The 12997-nt window shown below is 53.2% G+C and overlaps 6 protein-coding genes across 6 annotated transcripts; 3 read left to right on the top strand and 3 right to left on the bottom strand.

The window, feature by feature from the left end:
* Positions 1-511: 511 nt before the first annotated feature.
* On the top strand, positions 512-1555 carry PG986_007849 (uncharacterized protein; the record flags this gene model as incomplete). Its single annotated transcript, XM_066844071.1, has 1 exon — positions 512-1555. The coding sequence occupies one exon, from the start codon at positions 512-514 to the stop codon at positions 1553-1555; it is 1044 nt and encodes a 347-aa protein (XP_066700183.1).
* A 255-nt stretch (positions 1556-1810) lies between these two features.
* On the top strand, positions 1811-2386 carry PG986_007848 (Vacuolar fusion protein mon-1; the record flags this gene model as incomplete). The annotated part of the gene is made up of 1 exon (XM_066844070.1): positions 1811-2386. One exon carries the CDS (start codon positions 1811-1813, stop codon positions 2384-2386), a length of 576 nt encoding a protein of 191 aa, XP_066700182.1.
* A 245-nt stretch (positions 2387-2631) lies between these two features.
* PG986_007847 (uncharacterized protein) lies at positions 2632-3954 on the bottom strand (the record flags this gene model as incomplete). The annotated part of the gene is made up of 1 exon (XM_066844069.1): positions 2632-3954. The coding sequence occupies one exon, from the start codon at positions 3952-3954 to the stop codon at positions 2632-2634; it is 1323 nt and encodes a 440-aa protein (XP_066700181.1).
* Positions 3955-5145: 1191 nt separating this feature from the next.
* On the bottom strand, positions 5146-8400 carry PG986_007846 (uncharacterized protein; the record flags this gene model as incomplete). The annotated part of the gene is made up of 3 exons (XM_066844068.1): positions 5146-6407; positions 6451-7537; positions 7735-8400. The coding sequence occupies 3 exons, from the start codon at positions 8398-8400 to the stop codon at positions 5146-5148; spliced, it is 3015 nt and encodes a 1004-aa protein (XP_066700180.1).
* Positions 8401-9987: 1587 nt separating this feature from the next.
* On the top strand, positions 9988-10245 carry PG986_007845 (uncharacterized protein; the record flags this gene model as incomplete). Its single annotated transcript, XM_066844067.1, has 2 exons — positions 9988-10059; positions 10135-10245. The coding sequence occupies 2 exons, from the start codon at positions 9988-9990 to the stop codon at positions 10243-10245; spliced, it is 183 nt and encodes a 60-aa protein (XP_066700179.1).
* A 240-nt stretch (positions 10246-10485) lies between these two features.
* PG986_007844 (uncharacterized protein) lies at positions 10486-11661 on the bottom strand (the record flags this gene model as incomplete). Its single annotated transcript, XM_066844066.1, has 2 exons — positions 10486-11022; positions 11089-11661. The coding sequence occupies 2 exons, from the start codon at positions 11659-11661 to the stop codon at positions 10486-10488; spliced, it is 1110 nt and encodes a 369-aa protein (XP_066700178.1).
* Between the last annotated feature and the right edge of the window lie 1336 nt (positions 11662-12997).

The following is a 12997-nucleotide window of genomic DNA, read 5'->3' as shown; positions in this document are numbered from 1 at the left end:
TGGGGGGTGGTGGTTGCTTGGGGCCGCCGCAGCATCCCTGCCCTGGGCAGTACTGGGAGTACTGGGAGTACTGGGGGCTGCGTAAGTAACCTTTCACAGGCCTGACGCGCCTGACCCGCCCGTTCTGCAAGGCTACCTCCAGCTGCTGTTCAAGTACCCCCCCCACCACCAAGCTCCCACGCCCAGCAGTGCCCAGCAGTCAACCTCCCCTGTCTTGCGCAATGGTGCATCACATGGTAAGTAAGTAAGTACCTGGGGCATTTCATTTTAGCTCCCTCAAATCCCATACCACTTATCCATCCGGCTGCATCGAACGACAAGTCCGGAGCGAAGCCCAACATGTTATCGACAGCCTAACGTTCCCGCCGTTTAGCCTTGGTTTCTGACCTGGCCATCCGCAGGAGAAAAACCATCTCTCGCCGATACCAGTCCACGGCACATACCCCGTAGCTCCGCCGGCCTTTTCAGAACCCCGGGTGTAGAAGAATGAGATATCCACAATTGCGCTACAATGCGGACTGGCAGGGAAGACGCCGGGGTCGCTCGTGCTAGCGATGAAGAACATTATGCCAACGATGGCGACGACACACCTCCTCCCCCTTTACCACCTCGACCTCGGCCTGGTCCCCAACCGAGCCACGAACCCCATATAGCCGCGGCGGCGGACCGACCTGCTTTACAGTCCAAGCCGACGACCGCCGTTTCGTCCATGAACATCCAGACTTTGTCTTTCCCAGACGGCACGAGGGGCACCTTCACCAGCGGAGGCGATGACCCGTCCACGAAAGGGTCCGAGAATGTCATGATTCCGGGGGATCTGGCTTCGACGCGCGGTCCCAGTGCCGGACCTGACGAATTGGATGATAACATGAGCGTCGCAACATTTGCGCCAACGTTACGGCCACCTGGCGACCTGGCGAGTCTGCTTGTTGGGGGTCCTAGCAAAAGGAGCCCAGCCTGGCAGCTGCTTAGATCGCAGTCGGCCACGGTGCGGCCTTTCGAGACCATGAGGCTGGATACAGACGAAACATTGTCCGAGTTCCCGAAGGAGTTTGACGACATCCCAGACGAATCGGACAAGGATTGGAGTGATTGGGATCGACTCGTTCTGTGGAAGTCCAAGTTGAAACACTACATGATATTGTCGTCCGCTGGCAAGCCTATATACAGCCGGCATGGGGACTTGGCCTTGATCAATTCTTCCATGGGCGTTGTCCAAACCATCATATCGTTCTACGAGGGGGCCAAGAACCCGCTCCTGGGCTTTACCGCTGGCAGTACCCGTTTTGTTATCGCTACACGAGGGCCGCTGTATTTCGTCGCGATCAGCAAACTAGGGGAAAGCGATACTCAACTTCGGGCCCAACTGGATGCCCTTTATATGCAGATTCTGTCTACTTTGACGCTCCCCACCCTTACTCACATATTCGCCAACCGCCCGTCGACAGACCTTCGCAAACCTCTCGAAGGAACCGAGTCCCTACTTTCCTCCCTTGCAGATAGCTTCACAAAAGGCTCACCATCTGCACTCTTGGGGGGGCTTTGGAATGCTTGAAGATTCGTAAATCGCATCGGCATGCCATCAACAACGCATTCTTAAAGTCTCGAGCTGATAACCTACTGTATGGCCTAATAGTAGCTGGTGGGAAGCTCGTCAGTGTTATCCGGCCGCGGAAACATTCATTACACCCCAGTGATCTGCAGCTCATTTTCAATATGCTTTTCGAGTCGGGCGGTGTGAAGGCTGGAGGAGGGGACAACTGGATCCCCCCTCTGCCTGCCGGCTTTTAATAACCGCGGATATCTATACATGTATGTGAATTTCCTAGACGGCCAGGACGAGAACCCAGCGACGCCTACTGGGGCACATTCGATCCATGAAGAAACGGCTATCATCTTAATAAGCCCGGATAAGGAGAGTTTCTTTGCCCTGCAGCAGATGAAGGACGACGTCGTCGCCGAGCTGCAGAAGAGGGGCAGTCTCGAGATCATTAGGACCGCAGCGCGCCAAGGCCGGCCCAAGGTGGCCGAGGTAGCTCCCGCCCTCCAGATTAGCCACTTCCTCTTCAAGAGCAAGGCGAATGTGCAGTTCTGCATGTCCGCGCTGGACCCGACCTTTAGCGACCCGGTCTCGCACCGCCGGCTGATGTCGCTCTACCACAATATGCACGCCACCGTGCACGCCAAACACGCGCATCTTAAAGTGATACACTGCGTGGGGACAGACTCGACCTCGCTGGCTTGGGTCACGCCCGTCTTCGAGTTCTACTGTGTGGCTGGGCCAAACGCGTCGCGGCACGTCATGACACAGGGGGCGAACCGGGTGATACAGTGGGCAAAACGTGAGGAGGAACGATTATTTATTATTGGCGGCGGAGTATTCTAAACTCCCCCAAGGAACGTATCAGCACGAAACGTATTCCAAAACGTCAACCTATGAATCAATTTATCAAGACATATGCTAGTACAACTGTACCATACAAATAGTCAAGATGCCGGTATACTCCCAAACTCCTCGCTCCACATGCGGGGTCTTTAACTCTCTCGGGGCAGCCTCTGGTCAGACAGGAAGCAAGCCTTGAGACCACCATACAGGCCACTACCCCATACCCCCTTCCAGTTCCATGGGTTTCAACAGCAACCTGAGAGCCAAAGGCCTGGTGATATAGATTTCTGAGACTCGGAGCAACTGATTTTGGCGGTGTTGGTCAGAACAACGCAATCGCCGAGGGGTGCGCGCAGGTCGTCCAAGAGCTCGTCCTTGGGTCCGATACGATCGGACCAGGGAGGAACGACGAAAATAGGCTCGTCGGCATTCTTGAGGAGGGACGCTTTGGGAACACGTGTGCGGTGGCACGGCTCGTGCTTCGGCTTCGGCGGCGGAGGTGACGGCTGCTGCTCCTGCTCCTGCTCCTGCTCCTGCTCCTGCTTCGATTGCTCCTGCTCCGACTGCTGCTGCTGCTCCGACTGTTGCTGCTGCGGCTGCGATGGGCGCGAAAAGTGGCGCCGCAAGAGCTCAATCAACGTGTGCTTTGACGTTCTTGGGCTTGCGTCAGGCGATGACGATTCCGCATCGCCGTCTTTGTCTCCCCCTTCGCGATCGTTGTCGTCGTTGTCCGAGTTATTAGAAGTGCTGTTGCCGCTGGACTGGGGGCTGACACGTCGCGAATGGACGGCGCTCTTGATCTTTTGTCCCACGCGGCCGAGGCCTTGGGCGAGGGAGCCCCGCGCACTCTGATCCTCGCTCGAGCGATAGGATTCGTCGAACGAGTCCCGTTGGCCGCGAGACTCCCGCGTGACATCAATGCTGTCCCGCGGTTCGAAAATGGCGGGAGACAGGCTGGGACCGGAGGAGCGGTCGTCCTCGTCGTCCTCGTCATAAGCATCGTCATCTCCACTCGTCTCTGATCGCCGCGACGACGCTGAATCCCAGCTCCATTTTCGGAAGAGCCCGGGTGCAAGGGCCCGTTTGACGTGCATCTTCTCACCAGAAGTGGTCCAGACCTCTTCGGAATCGGAGAGGCTTGCTCTGCATTCTTCGCCGTGCTTTGCCACATTTTCGAAGTGAATCCGCGCGTACGATGTGAGCAGCTCCCAGCGCCGCCGGACTTGCTGCTTGGTGAGCTTTGCGGTGTCGGGTACAGGGCTCCAAGGGTCGTTTATGTCGAATTTGGGTGGCTCGGGAGTTGGCAATGATGTTGGAGGCAATGATGATGGTGGCGATGATGTCGGTGGTGTTGATGGTGGTGGTGTCGAGGCACCGCTTGAGCTGAGTGGTGATGACGGCAAGGCATTCGCCACAAATTCGCTCTCCCAGATCCAGCTGCAGGGCCGCGTGGACGGGGCTGTGAGGACTTCGTGGTCCAATTGCGGGTGTGCAAGCGATGAGCCATTGCTCTGCAGTGACTTGTTTGGACTGCCTGCCCTCTGCAATCGAGAGTTTATCTCGTCCATGTTCGGTGGCTGCATACTGCCGTATGTATTACGAGTTGTGATGAGTTGTTCTGGTTGTGTCTTGGGGATTGCTTGGTATTTCTCTTTCTCTTATATACACTTAGGGCAGTGTACCGGAGAAACCCAGAAGTTGGACGTTCTATCGGCGAAAGGGTAGACCAGGTAATGTGCAAAAAAGTCTATATCGCGCGGGTGGGCCCAGCACACGAATATGAAATGAAGAACAGTGGGCAATCTATGCTTTTCGGAGATGGCATACATATAACGAAGAAGACGGGTGCGATGGGTTTGGTGAATGCAGTACTTCATGTAAGGGCAGAGGCCGCGGTGAAGGTGAAATAGGGGATGGCACCAAACAGGCAGGGGAAGCTGAAATATGGGAACGAACGTGTATGGGAGCGAGTGGATGGTCTTGCTTCGTGTGTCAAAGTGCCAAACAATTGCGAGATGTGCTTAGGAGTAAGTGAAGTCCTCCGCGAGATGTCCGTGACGAGCAGGCCTTCAGGGTTGGTCATATGCCTTCAACCGTCAACGACTGCCAATGCCCTACACAACGGACAGGGTGCGGGGGTGGCATGGTTGGTATGGGCCTAAATGCTCGAACAGGATCCAGGTGCTCACCGCAGAGTAGCTTAGTGACGCCTCTTCCGCACATTGAACACGAGCCTTCTCTGGACGTCGTGGCCGTGGCGGCCATTGAGGCGGTTAGGGCTGGGCCGAAGATGCTCTACTCCATACAAGTGCTCTTGTAACCTGTAGCAGTCGGAAGTCTAAACACCACCACTCCGTTAGCAGGCTCTCCTACACCGCCAATAAACATAGCCACGGCTTGCTTGGGTGCAAATAGTGCCGATATGAGTACTTTGCATTATCGTAAGCTGTCGAATTAAGTACACTCACTAAAACCCCCGCCTCTCGACGCTTTCCTGCCTCCCCCCCTGGCCTGGTAGCAACATTGGGGACGCACCTTGCCCATGGCTTATACCAAGCAGGTTTCCACGCGGGAATCGATCCCTCTCAACACAAACAAAAACAAGCGACAACTTGGTCAGCATGATTCCAAGACCACTCTAAAACCATGTGCAAGACATCCCAAGAAAAGCCTACCGCACCTTTCACGAACCCAAAAACAGGAAGTAACATGGTCGCGAGGTCGTAAACCATGCTTCTTCGCCGCAATACTATCTTCTATTATGCATCCCTTTCTTGCCGGTGGCCTCTACTATCCTGTACTCTCATCCTTCTTCTGGTATCCTTGACCCACTTGGAAATCCTGTCTCTCACTCGCCGCCTAAACTTGCGTCGACGGGGTGCCTCTCCGGATATTCCTTCGCCCACAGTGAAAGACCTGCTCTCGAAATCAAGATTTTCCAGGCAAAAATTGTCCTCCACGGCTGCCTCCTGTTCTGCATCCGAAGCTGGATTCTTCTCCAGTGGGGTGCTCTGACGCTCAGATTGTGTGCGACGGTTTCGCGCAAGTACCCTTGTAAGATTCGACAGACGCGTCTTAAGACCTCGAGTGGGTTTCTTTCGCATTTCTTGAAACGGGGTATTTTCTCGAAGTTGTCCGGGTCCAGAGATTCGTGATTGTGCCTTGCTCAGCTTTCTCGAGTCACGGCCAAGGGCTGTCATATTGGCTGGGTTTGACCCAGGGATAGCTTCCTTGGCAGCACCAGGAGAATGATGCTGTACATCTTGGTCCTCGTGTGCACCACTATCAACTCGTGAGTTAATACGGCTAGTCGACTGAAATGCGTTACATAGTCTGGATGGAGCCGTAAACAAATCTCTTGGTTGCTGATTTGTGAGACTTTGGATGACACCAGATTGATTTGTATCTGGATACCTGCGGACAGTTTCTGTCAACAGCGATGGTGGTGTGCGGTGTGTGCTGAGAAAAGTTGTCGCTTTGAGACTACTCATACTGGAGTTATGATCATCGACGCAGTCGCACGCGTCCAAGAGCTCTGGGTCTGTCGTTCTTCTGCACCACGGATAATTGGCCTCCGAATTCCACGGCCTTGAGTCTCGTTGATTCGGCTCCTGTGCAGCAGGCAATTTGGTCCTGAATCGAACTCGTGGCAACTTCTTCTGCGTATGTATAGTATCGCCTGAAAAACGAGGATTGAGAATATCACTGTGATATTGCAGGCCATACTGGTTTTGAGCTCTCGGGGTGCCAGATTGAGACAAACTGAAAGGTTGTAGTATCTCAGCACATTCATCCATGTCCACTATTGAGCTTGGTGTGGAAGATACAAGGCTTGTATCCGGAAGAGGCGGCAAGGCCTTCATGAGTTGTGGGATGCTGTTCTTGACTTTCAGCTGACGTGCCGGCGAGATAGGTTTTGGGGAAATCAGAGGTGTATTAGAACATTCAGCAGATAGTTGAGGGAAATCATCATCACTGGCTTTCGGCAAAATTTGCGTGACAATCTCGAGCCCCCTTGTTTCTCTTGCAGTGTTTAGGTTCGTCATTTTCCATCAGGTCCTCACCATTAATATCCTTTGTTGTCTCTGCGGTCACCAACGGAGGACTTTCCATCAATCTTCTGATGGTACGGTCAAGCTCAGCGTTTCGGTGGTCTCCTAAGCCGTCTGGGCCACTGAGCGTTTCCAGATGGCCCTGTTCCCGGTATGCTTCTGACATCAATGTACAAGAGTTGCTGGGCAAAGAAACCCGGTCGTGTTCTGAGCTTCCATGCCTGGAGAGATCACCCCAGTATCTCGTCCCCGGTTCGGAGGTTGGCCGCCGCTGAAATACCTTCTCTCCGGAATAAAGTTGGATATCATCTGCCTGCTCGCGCTCTTTGCTCTTGAAATCATGATTGTCATCTCTCACAATAACGCCTTGTTCACTGCAGATAGTTGGTGTCTTGCCACCATGGAAAACAACATGCCTTTCGAGGCAAGCCGACTTCGTTCTGGAGGCGGTAGCTGCACAAAATCCTTGATAACTGTACACGCCTACCTCGCGTGGACTCATGTACGGGCTTTGGTTGAACTTTTCCATCGAGCCTCTGCCCGTCTGGGAAGGCAAAAGGTCGATGTCAGTACCTCGTGCTGTATTTATCGAGGACGTGGTAGCCCCTGAGACGGAACGCACTGCCGATGTGGTATCTCTTTCACTCGAATCCTGTATAAGATGGCTTTGACTACTCTGGGTTTCATCTGATTGGCCTCCTGTTTCTTCAATCTCGTCATGGTCAGGCTCGTCTTGCAACGTGTCCGGATTGAATTTGGACACAGAATGCACGGAAAGCTGTTCTTCTAACCCCTCTCGGAGCCCTAGTGACTTGTGTATACTGGGAATCCTTGTCGGAGTAGGGGCTACGGGTTCAATTGTAGCCATCACAAAAGGCTGTTTGAACTCAAACTCCTCTGTATAGTCGTAGTAGCGCGGTGGAGGGTCTAATGTTCCAAACGGAACATGTCGCATGGTCGGCGGCATGCGGTGATACATGTTGATGACCGAAGTGAGGCTCGATGTTCTTGTAGAGGCGCTGTGTACTTTTTCACAACACGAGAGATTGCACGATGTTTCAGATGTGACAGACGCAGTGCGCCTCGATGTTGCACCAGACTGGCGATTAGAGGCATAGTGGGATCTTTGGCTTTGCAGTGTTGGGGTAGACAAATTCATATCCAACCGCACCCCTAGCGGAGGCAAACGCCCAGGTTGCCGCGAAAGTGCAGGAACACACGACCCGTATCCAGTTCTCTATGGTTTTGTAAGCAACAACCAAGGCAGACGACTCAAACGAAATCTGCTCTACTTACTAAAGAAATTCTGTCAATCTCTACCATCCGACTATAGTCCACGACGCCCGACTCCGTAATAGCGGGCGATGCTGGACGAGCTCCTGGACGTTTCAAGCGAGTGGGATAGGGGAATGGCGACCGCGGCCTCTGCAACGTGCCGCCGCTGTAATGACTCTGCAGGGTGTTGTTAGATTTGTTGTGGGACAAGTGCCTGGATCCGACTGTTGTCATCGAATAGGACCGTGGACTTGGGTCATCGACCGAATGAGACAAGACACTGTTGGCTGAACTCTGACTGGTCGACCCGTACATGGAGATAATCTCCGATGCCGTATCTCGAGATGAAGGAGGCCGATGGCGGTCATGACGCCGACGGAAGTCATCAACTGATCTTCGCAGTGGCAGTTGGTTCTGGGTCTTCGAACCTCGGAGACCATGATGGGGCGAGACGGCGGTGATCCTCGTGGACGTATTAACTGGTTTGATGCTGAATACCCCAATGTCTCCAGTCTCGGTGGTTGTCTTGAGCATGCTCTCGAGGGCACCTGGCGAGGGGAGTAAGGCCGAGTTCTCGTTCACGCTGCGGAGTGGCTTGTGCAGAGGTCTTGCATGGCTGGCATAGCTACTGTGTAGGGTCCCATGGCTGGCGGTACGCCGAGGAAGAGGTCGGTTTTCTGCCTGCATGCCTCCAAGCCAGCTGTGCAGATGATTCGCAAGATGAGTAGGGAGAACTTGAAGCCCGTGGCTATGAAATATTTCTATCAGGATTTATAACGAAGTATAGAATCCAAGGCAGTGCCCATCAATACCTAACCTGGGGGCGGCTTGACTCACACCAGCTGTGAGCCTGTACTGAGGAATGGACAGCAAAATGATAGTCCGGGCTAAGCTGGGGGCGTGATGCAGTGCTTGACTGAGCATGAAGCTACATTAGAAGGCATGTGGTAACTTTGGATGGGAATTCAACGGCATACGGCAGGTCCATTCCGTTGATGCTGCTGAAGTTCTGGGGTCACATCGAGATGCAAAGAAAAGAAAAAAGGACAACATGCCGAAGAAGTAACGAAAGGTGCATTGCCCTTTGCGTTAGGTAGTCACTTGAGAAGCATGGAAGCATGGAAGCATTCAAAGATGCAAGACCTGACTGTATCCATCGAAGCCCAACGCTCTTTCCCACAAACCCCTCGGGCGTACTTTCTTTACGTTGATGCATACCTGCACCCACTTAAGGAAAGTACAGCGAACTTGAGATGATTCGAGTCATGGGCCGAAAGTAGTTCAGCTGGAGCCGGGTTGAATTGATCAACACGAGTAGAATCTGGCAACTGAAATAGGACAAAAAGATGCTAGTGCGCCGCTATCTTTTTATTACTTGAGTACCTAATGTACATAGGTAAACATTGGCAACTGACGAGGCAAGCCCTCAAGTGAAGATGGCACCGAGTGTATGATAAAGCATCCTATATGTAGGTCCTTACTGGGAGCAGGTGTGGGCTTATGGACATGCTGAAGAGTTGCATAAGAAGATAACTTGCGGCCCTGTTGATAATACGTTACATGAACCTATATGTAGGTGCATGTAGGTATTATAGGACCCAACGGGGCCCCCCCTCTACCGTCACTGGGTATCAACAAACGTCGCCTTTTCTAATTGATCTTGTTCGTGATTTGGCCAGAATAAACCTTGAGTCACTCGGTCATGACAAGGCATTGACAGGGGAATGTGTTGTTGTTTCCCTGGCCAATCACATAACATACTGACACCTAGCGTCTCAAATTCCCTAACCTACGCTATCTCGCCACTCCGCCTACCGATACCCCCTTTAAAGGAGTATTCCAGACGTTCCAACTTCGCCCACCTTCTTCTTACCATATAACGATATAACTGTACGGAGTATCCAGCTGCTGTAACCATGGCCGTTGCAAAACTTGCCCTCAATCTCTCATAAGCATCACGAACGAAATTCTACATAGTGCTTCGAGAACTGGGATTCTCTTGTATCAGAAAGTAATCTAAGCGGAGTATAGCCCCTTTTCCCAGCCCTGGAGAGCTGTCGAACCTAACAAGGATGCGAGGCTCCTGAAACATGCATATACGTATGGTATATGCATCTGTAGGCCATCAGTTCACCATCGGGACGAGAAGCGCATGCGGAATTGTTTAGTCGTCCGTCATCTGATCCCCAGTGATTTAGTCGTCGATTGCAATAGCGAACCTGAAAGGACGCCTTTGCCCAAAACAACCCACGCCATGAGAGAGATACTCCCCAGATGTCTGCGGGCAACAAGCGATGGACCAATGACATCCACAGACTAGTTGGGAAGTTGAAGTGGGGTTTATATGTGAGTGAGTGTGGGGGTTCATCATCTCCACGAAAGAAAGAGGTGCTTCTTCACGGACCACCATTCTCCATCCAGAACGGTGATGATATTTTGTACCAACAGCTCCTTGCGCTGAACCTGTACCAGCATGCAGACGGCGAGAGGGTGGCTCTGCTGCGCCAGACTGTCAGCGTGCCTCTTATATAAATACATACGCATACTATCTCAAGATCCATCAACCTCCTTACGCCTTGGTAGGAATTCGCAACGCACCCGACCCAAGATAAAACTCAAGATACCGGACCGCCAAGAGATGAAAGCCTAGACCAATAAGGCCTTTGACGTTTTGTGCCTGGCCAGAACCACCCGAACCGTGTCTATGCGTAATATACCTTCCATTAAGTATCCACCCCCCATCCCCCCAACTGCCGGTCCACAGCCCCGACTCTAGGCGCTGAGCAGATCTCGCACACTCATACCGCGCCCAGAACCACTACCGCTGGTGCCTCTCCGGTCTGTGTTCAACATCAGCAGCGCGGCGGATGCTTCTTGGTCGATGTCGCGCAGAGGCGGTAAGGCTGGGCTTGTGAGTGTCGAGTTGGATGCCGAAGCAGCGCCGAAATTGTAGTTGTATTGCTGGGGCCCGAAGGCCGGAGAAGCCTGCGTAGAGGCGCTATAGCTATAGTGGCGGTGGTCGGTCGAGACCGACGAATAGGAGTTTTGCCGGTGGCGGGCGTCTTCCGCCAGCAGAGCAGGTGATTCGGAAGGCCTCTGCGACCGAGAAGTAGACGGGGTATACGTGGGCGAAGGAGCTTCAGACCCGGTCATCTCTACGTCGCCCAGATCGTCTTCTTGGTGCACGTTTCGGCTAATAGGTGGCGGCAAGGCAAACTCGGTCGGTGTTCGCGCCGATGACTGAGACTCGTTCTGCGACTTCAGTTTGGCCACGCAGTCTTCGAGGTATCGAACGTAGTCTATCGAAGCCTTCAAGCGTTTCTCGCGTTAGCTAGGGGCCCGCAAGTATCTTTTGGCAGATTGGATACCACGAACCTGGAGGATGGCCAGCTTATGCATTTCTCCAGTACAAGCTGGAATGAGATCCTTCAACACCGCAAACTCTTCGTTCATCTTGGACCGCCGTCGTCTTTCGATAAGACTATGGGCCGTCTTACGTGCGATCTTCCTTCCGGCAGCACTTGTAGCAGCTGGTTGCTTCTTCTTAGATGCGGCCGAGGCAGCCGCTGCTTTGCCAGCTGCGCCTGGTGTAGCCGCAGGGAAGGGGGGCTCGACAACTTCTTCCTGGGCACGAGGCTTCATCTGGATGATCTTCCGCGACCTTGTCGGTGGCGGCGGTAATGCGAATTGCTCCTTCTGTGTTGCAGAAGAACGCCTTCGTGACTTCACAGCTTCACTGGCTTGCACTGGGTAAGTCATCTTGGAATCTGAGGGCTGAAAGCTCGATGCTGCTGGTGACGATGTCTTGCTTTCAGAGCTGGCCGGCCTTGCGGCGTCTTTGCCACCCATCGCAGATGGTGGCAACTCAAACGACATTTGCATTGATGTCATTTGCTGCACTCCGTCTTTGCCTTTCATCTCCGTAGATGAGTGTGGCGTGGGAGGCATCGCTGGACGTGGCATTTTCTGTGGTCGTTCCCGAAGGCGCGAATAGTAGGACTGGGCAACACTTTCGATTTGGCGACAACAACGGGCTCGAATGGGGCTGCGGAGGATGGCCAAACCAGAGGCATACCAGTATGGGCCGGATAAGCCACGCGCCTGAGTTGGATGCCGTCGAGACGGAACGGAGGCCTGGGCGATCGATTCTCTAGAGAAATGTGAGGACAATAAGGCCGGGTGTCCGACAATGATTCAAAGCGGCAATGCTGGCACGGCAGATGTAGTATATAAGACACTGGGTTTAAGTACGTATGTAAATATGAAGTAGATAAACAGGTAGACAGACAGACGGGGTCGTGGCCAGAAAAGCGCACGAAGGGGTATATGGGTATATCAGAGGCCGGCTGCAGCAACTCTATCTACGAGCCCGCATAGATGTAGGGACCAATAATCAATCTGGCTGGAGTCGCGTGCCAACTTCCTCTGCCTCATCTTGAGGGCGGTTTCCATATGAATAGAGCCCCTCCCGGTGTTCGAGAGTGACCCGGGGTGAGGTTGGAAATGGGCCAATGGGGGCTTCGCATTCAAGCATGTGCTCCTGGATCCCAAGCTGAGCTGCGTCCAGGAGCGTGTCCCAGCTCGCACTAGCCTTCCTGGAGACGAGACGAGTCCATGGGGATCCCGCTAGGTACCACAACTATACCACTACTTATAGTTACGGCCTCCAGAAACACCCCGGACTTGGAGGTACGGGTCTGCAAGATCTTGGCGAAACAGGAATCGATCAATATAACCATGCATCTACACACATGCCAATGATATACCTTACTCTTCAATCCAATCCCAAGTACGGTTCGAGAAACGAGTGCAACTAGTGAGTAGTCTCCTGGTGTTGTAGATAACTAAGTACTCGGTTTTTTTCTGTACACGCATCAAATGGCACAGGCAGATGTTTCGAATGCCAAGGCGCCAGAGGAGCCGATTGATCTCTAGCGAGAACGACATTGCTTCAGCGGCTGCATCGAATTCTTATCTTCCGCAACCACGCAATTCTCGGGGTTTGGTGTTCCTGTCGACTGGATGTCATGCCCGGGCTGGGCTGTTGCATGCAGTACCTAATGTATCTCGGATGCCACCCAACTCGCTCCACCGATACTCATTGCACCACTCTTTTCAAACGTCCACGTTCTCGGGCTCACAAGACCTGACTCGTGGCAGGCTCTCTGGCATGTATTGGCCCGTTTCGGAGTCTGTTCTCTATCTCATCCTGTTCATGTCCGCTGGTGGGTGGTCGCGTAGGCTGCGCACAACTGCTTGGTCTATGCATTCATCAATGGCCATT

Source organism: Apiospora aurea, assembly GCF_038362705.1.
Source record: "Apiospora aurea strain CBS 24483 chromosome Unknown utg000005l_segment0_segment0, whole genome shotgun sequence".
Lineage (NCBI taxonomy): Eukaryota > Fungi > Ascomycota > Sordariomycetes > Amphisphaeriales > Apiosporaceae > Apiospora > Apiospora aurea.
The sequence above is the reverse complement of the archived record's forward strand: the minus strand, read 5'-3'. Positions and strand labels throughout refer to the sequence as shown.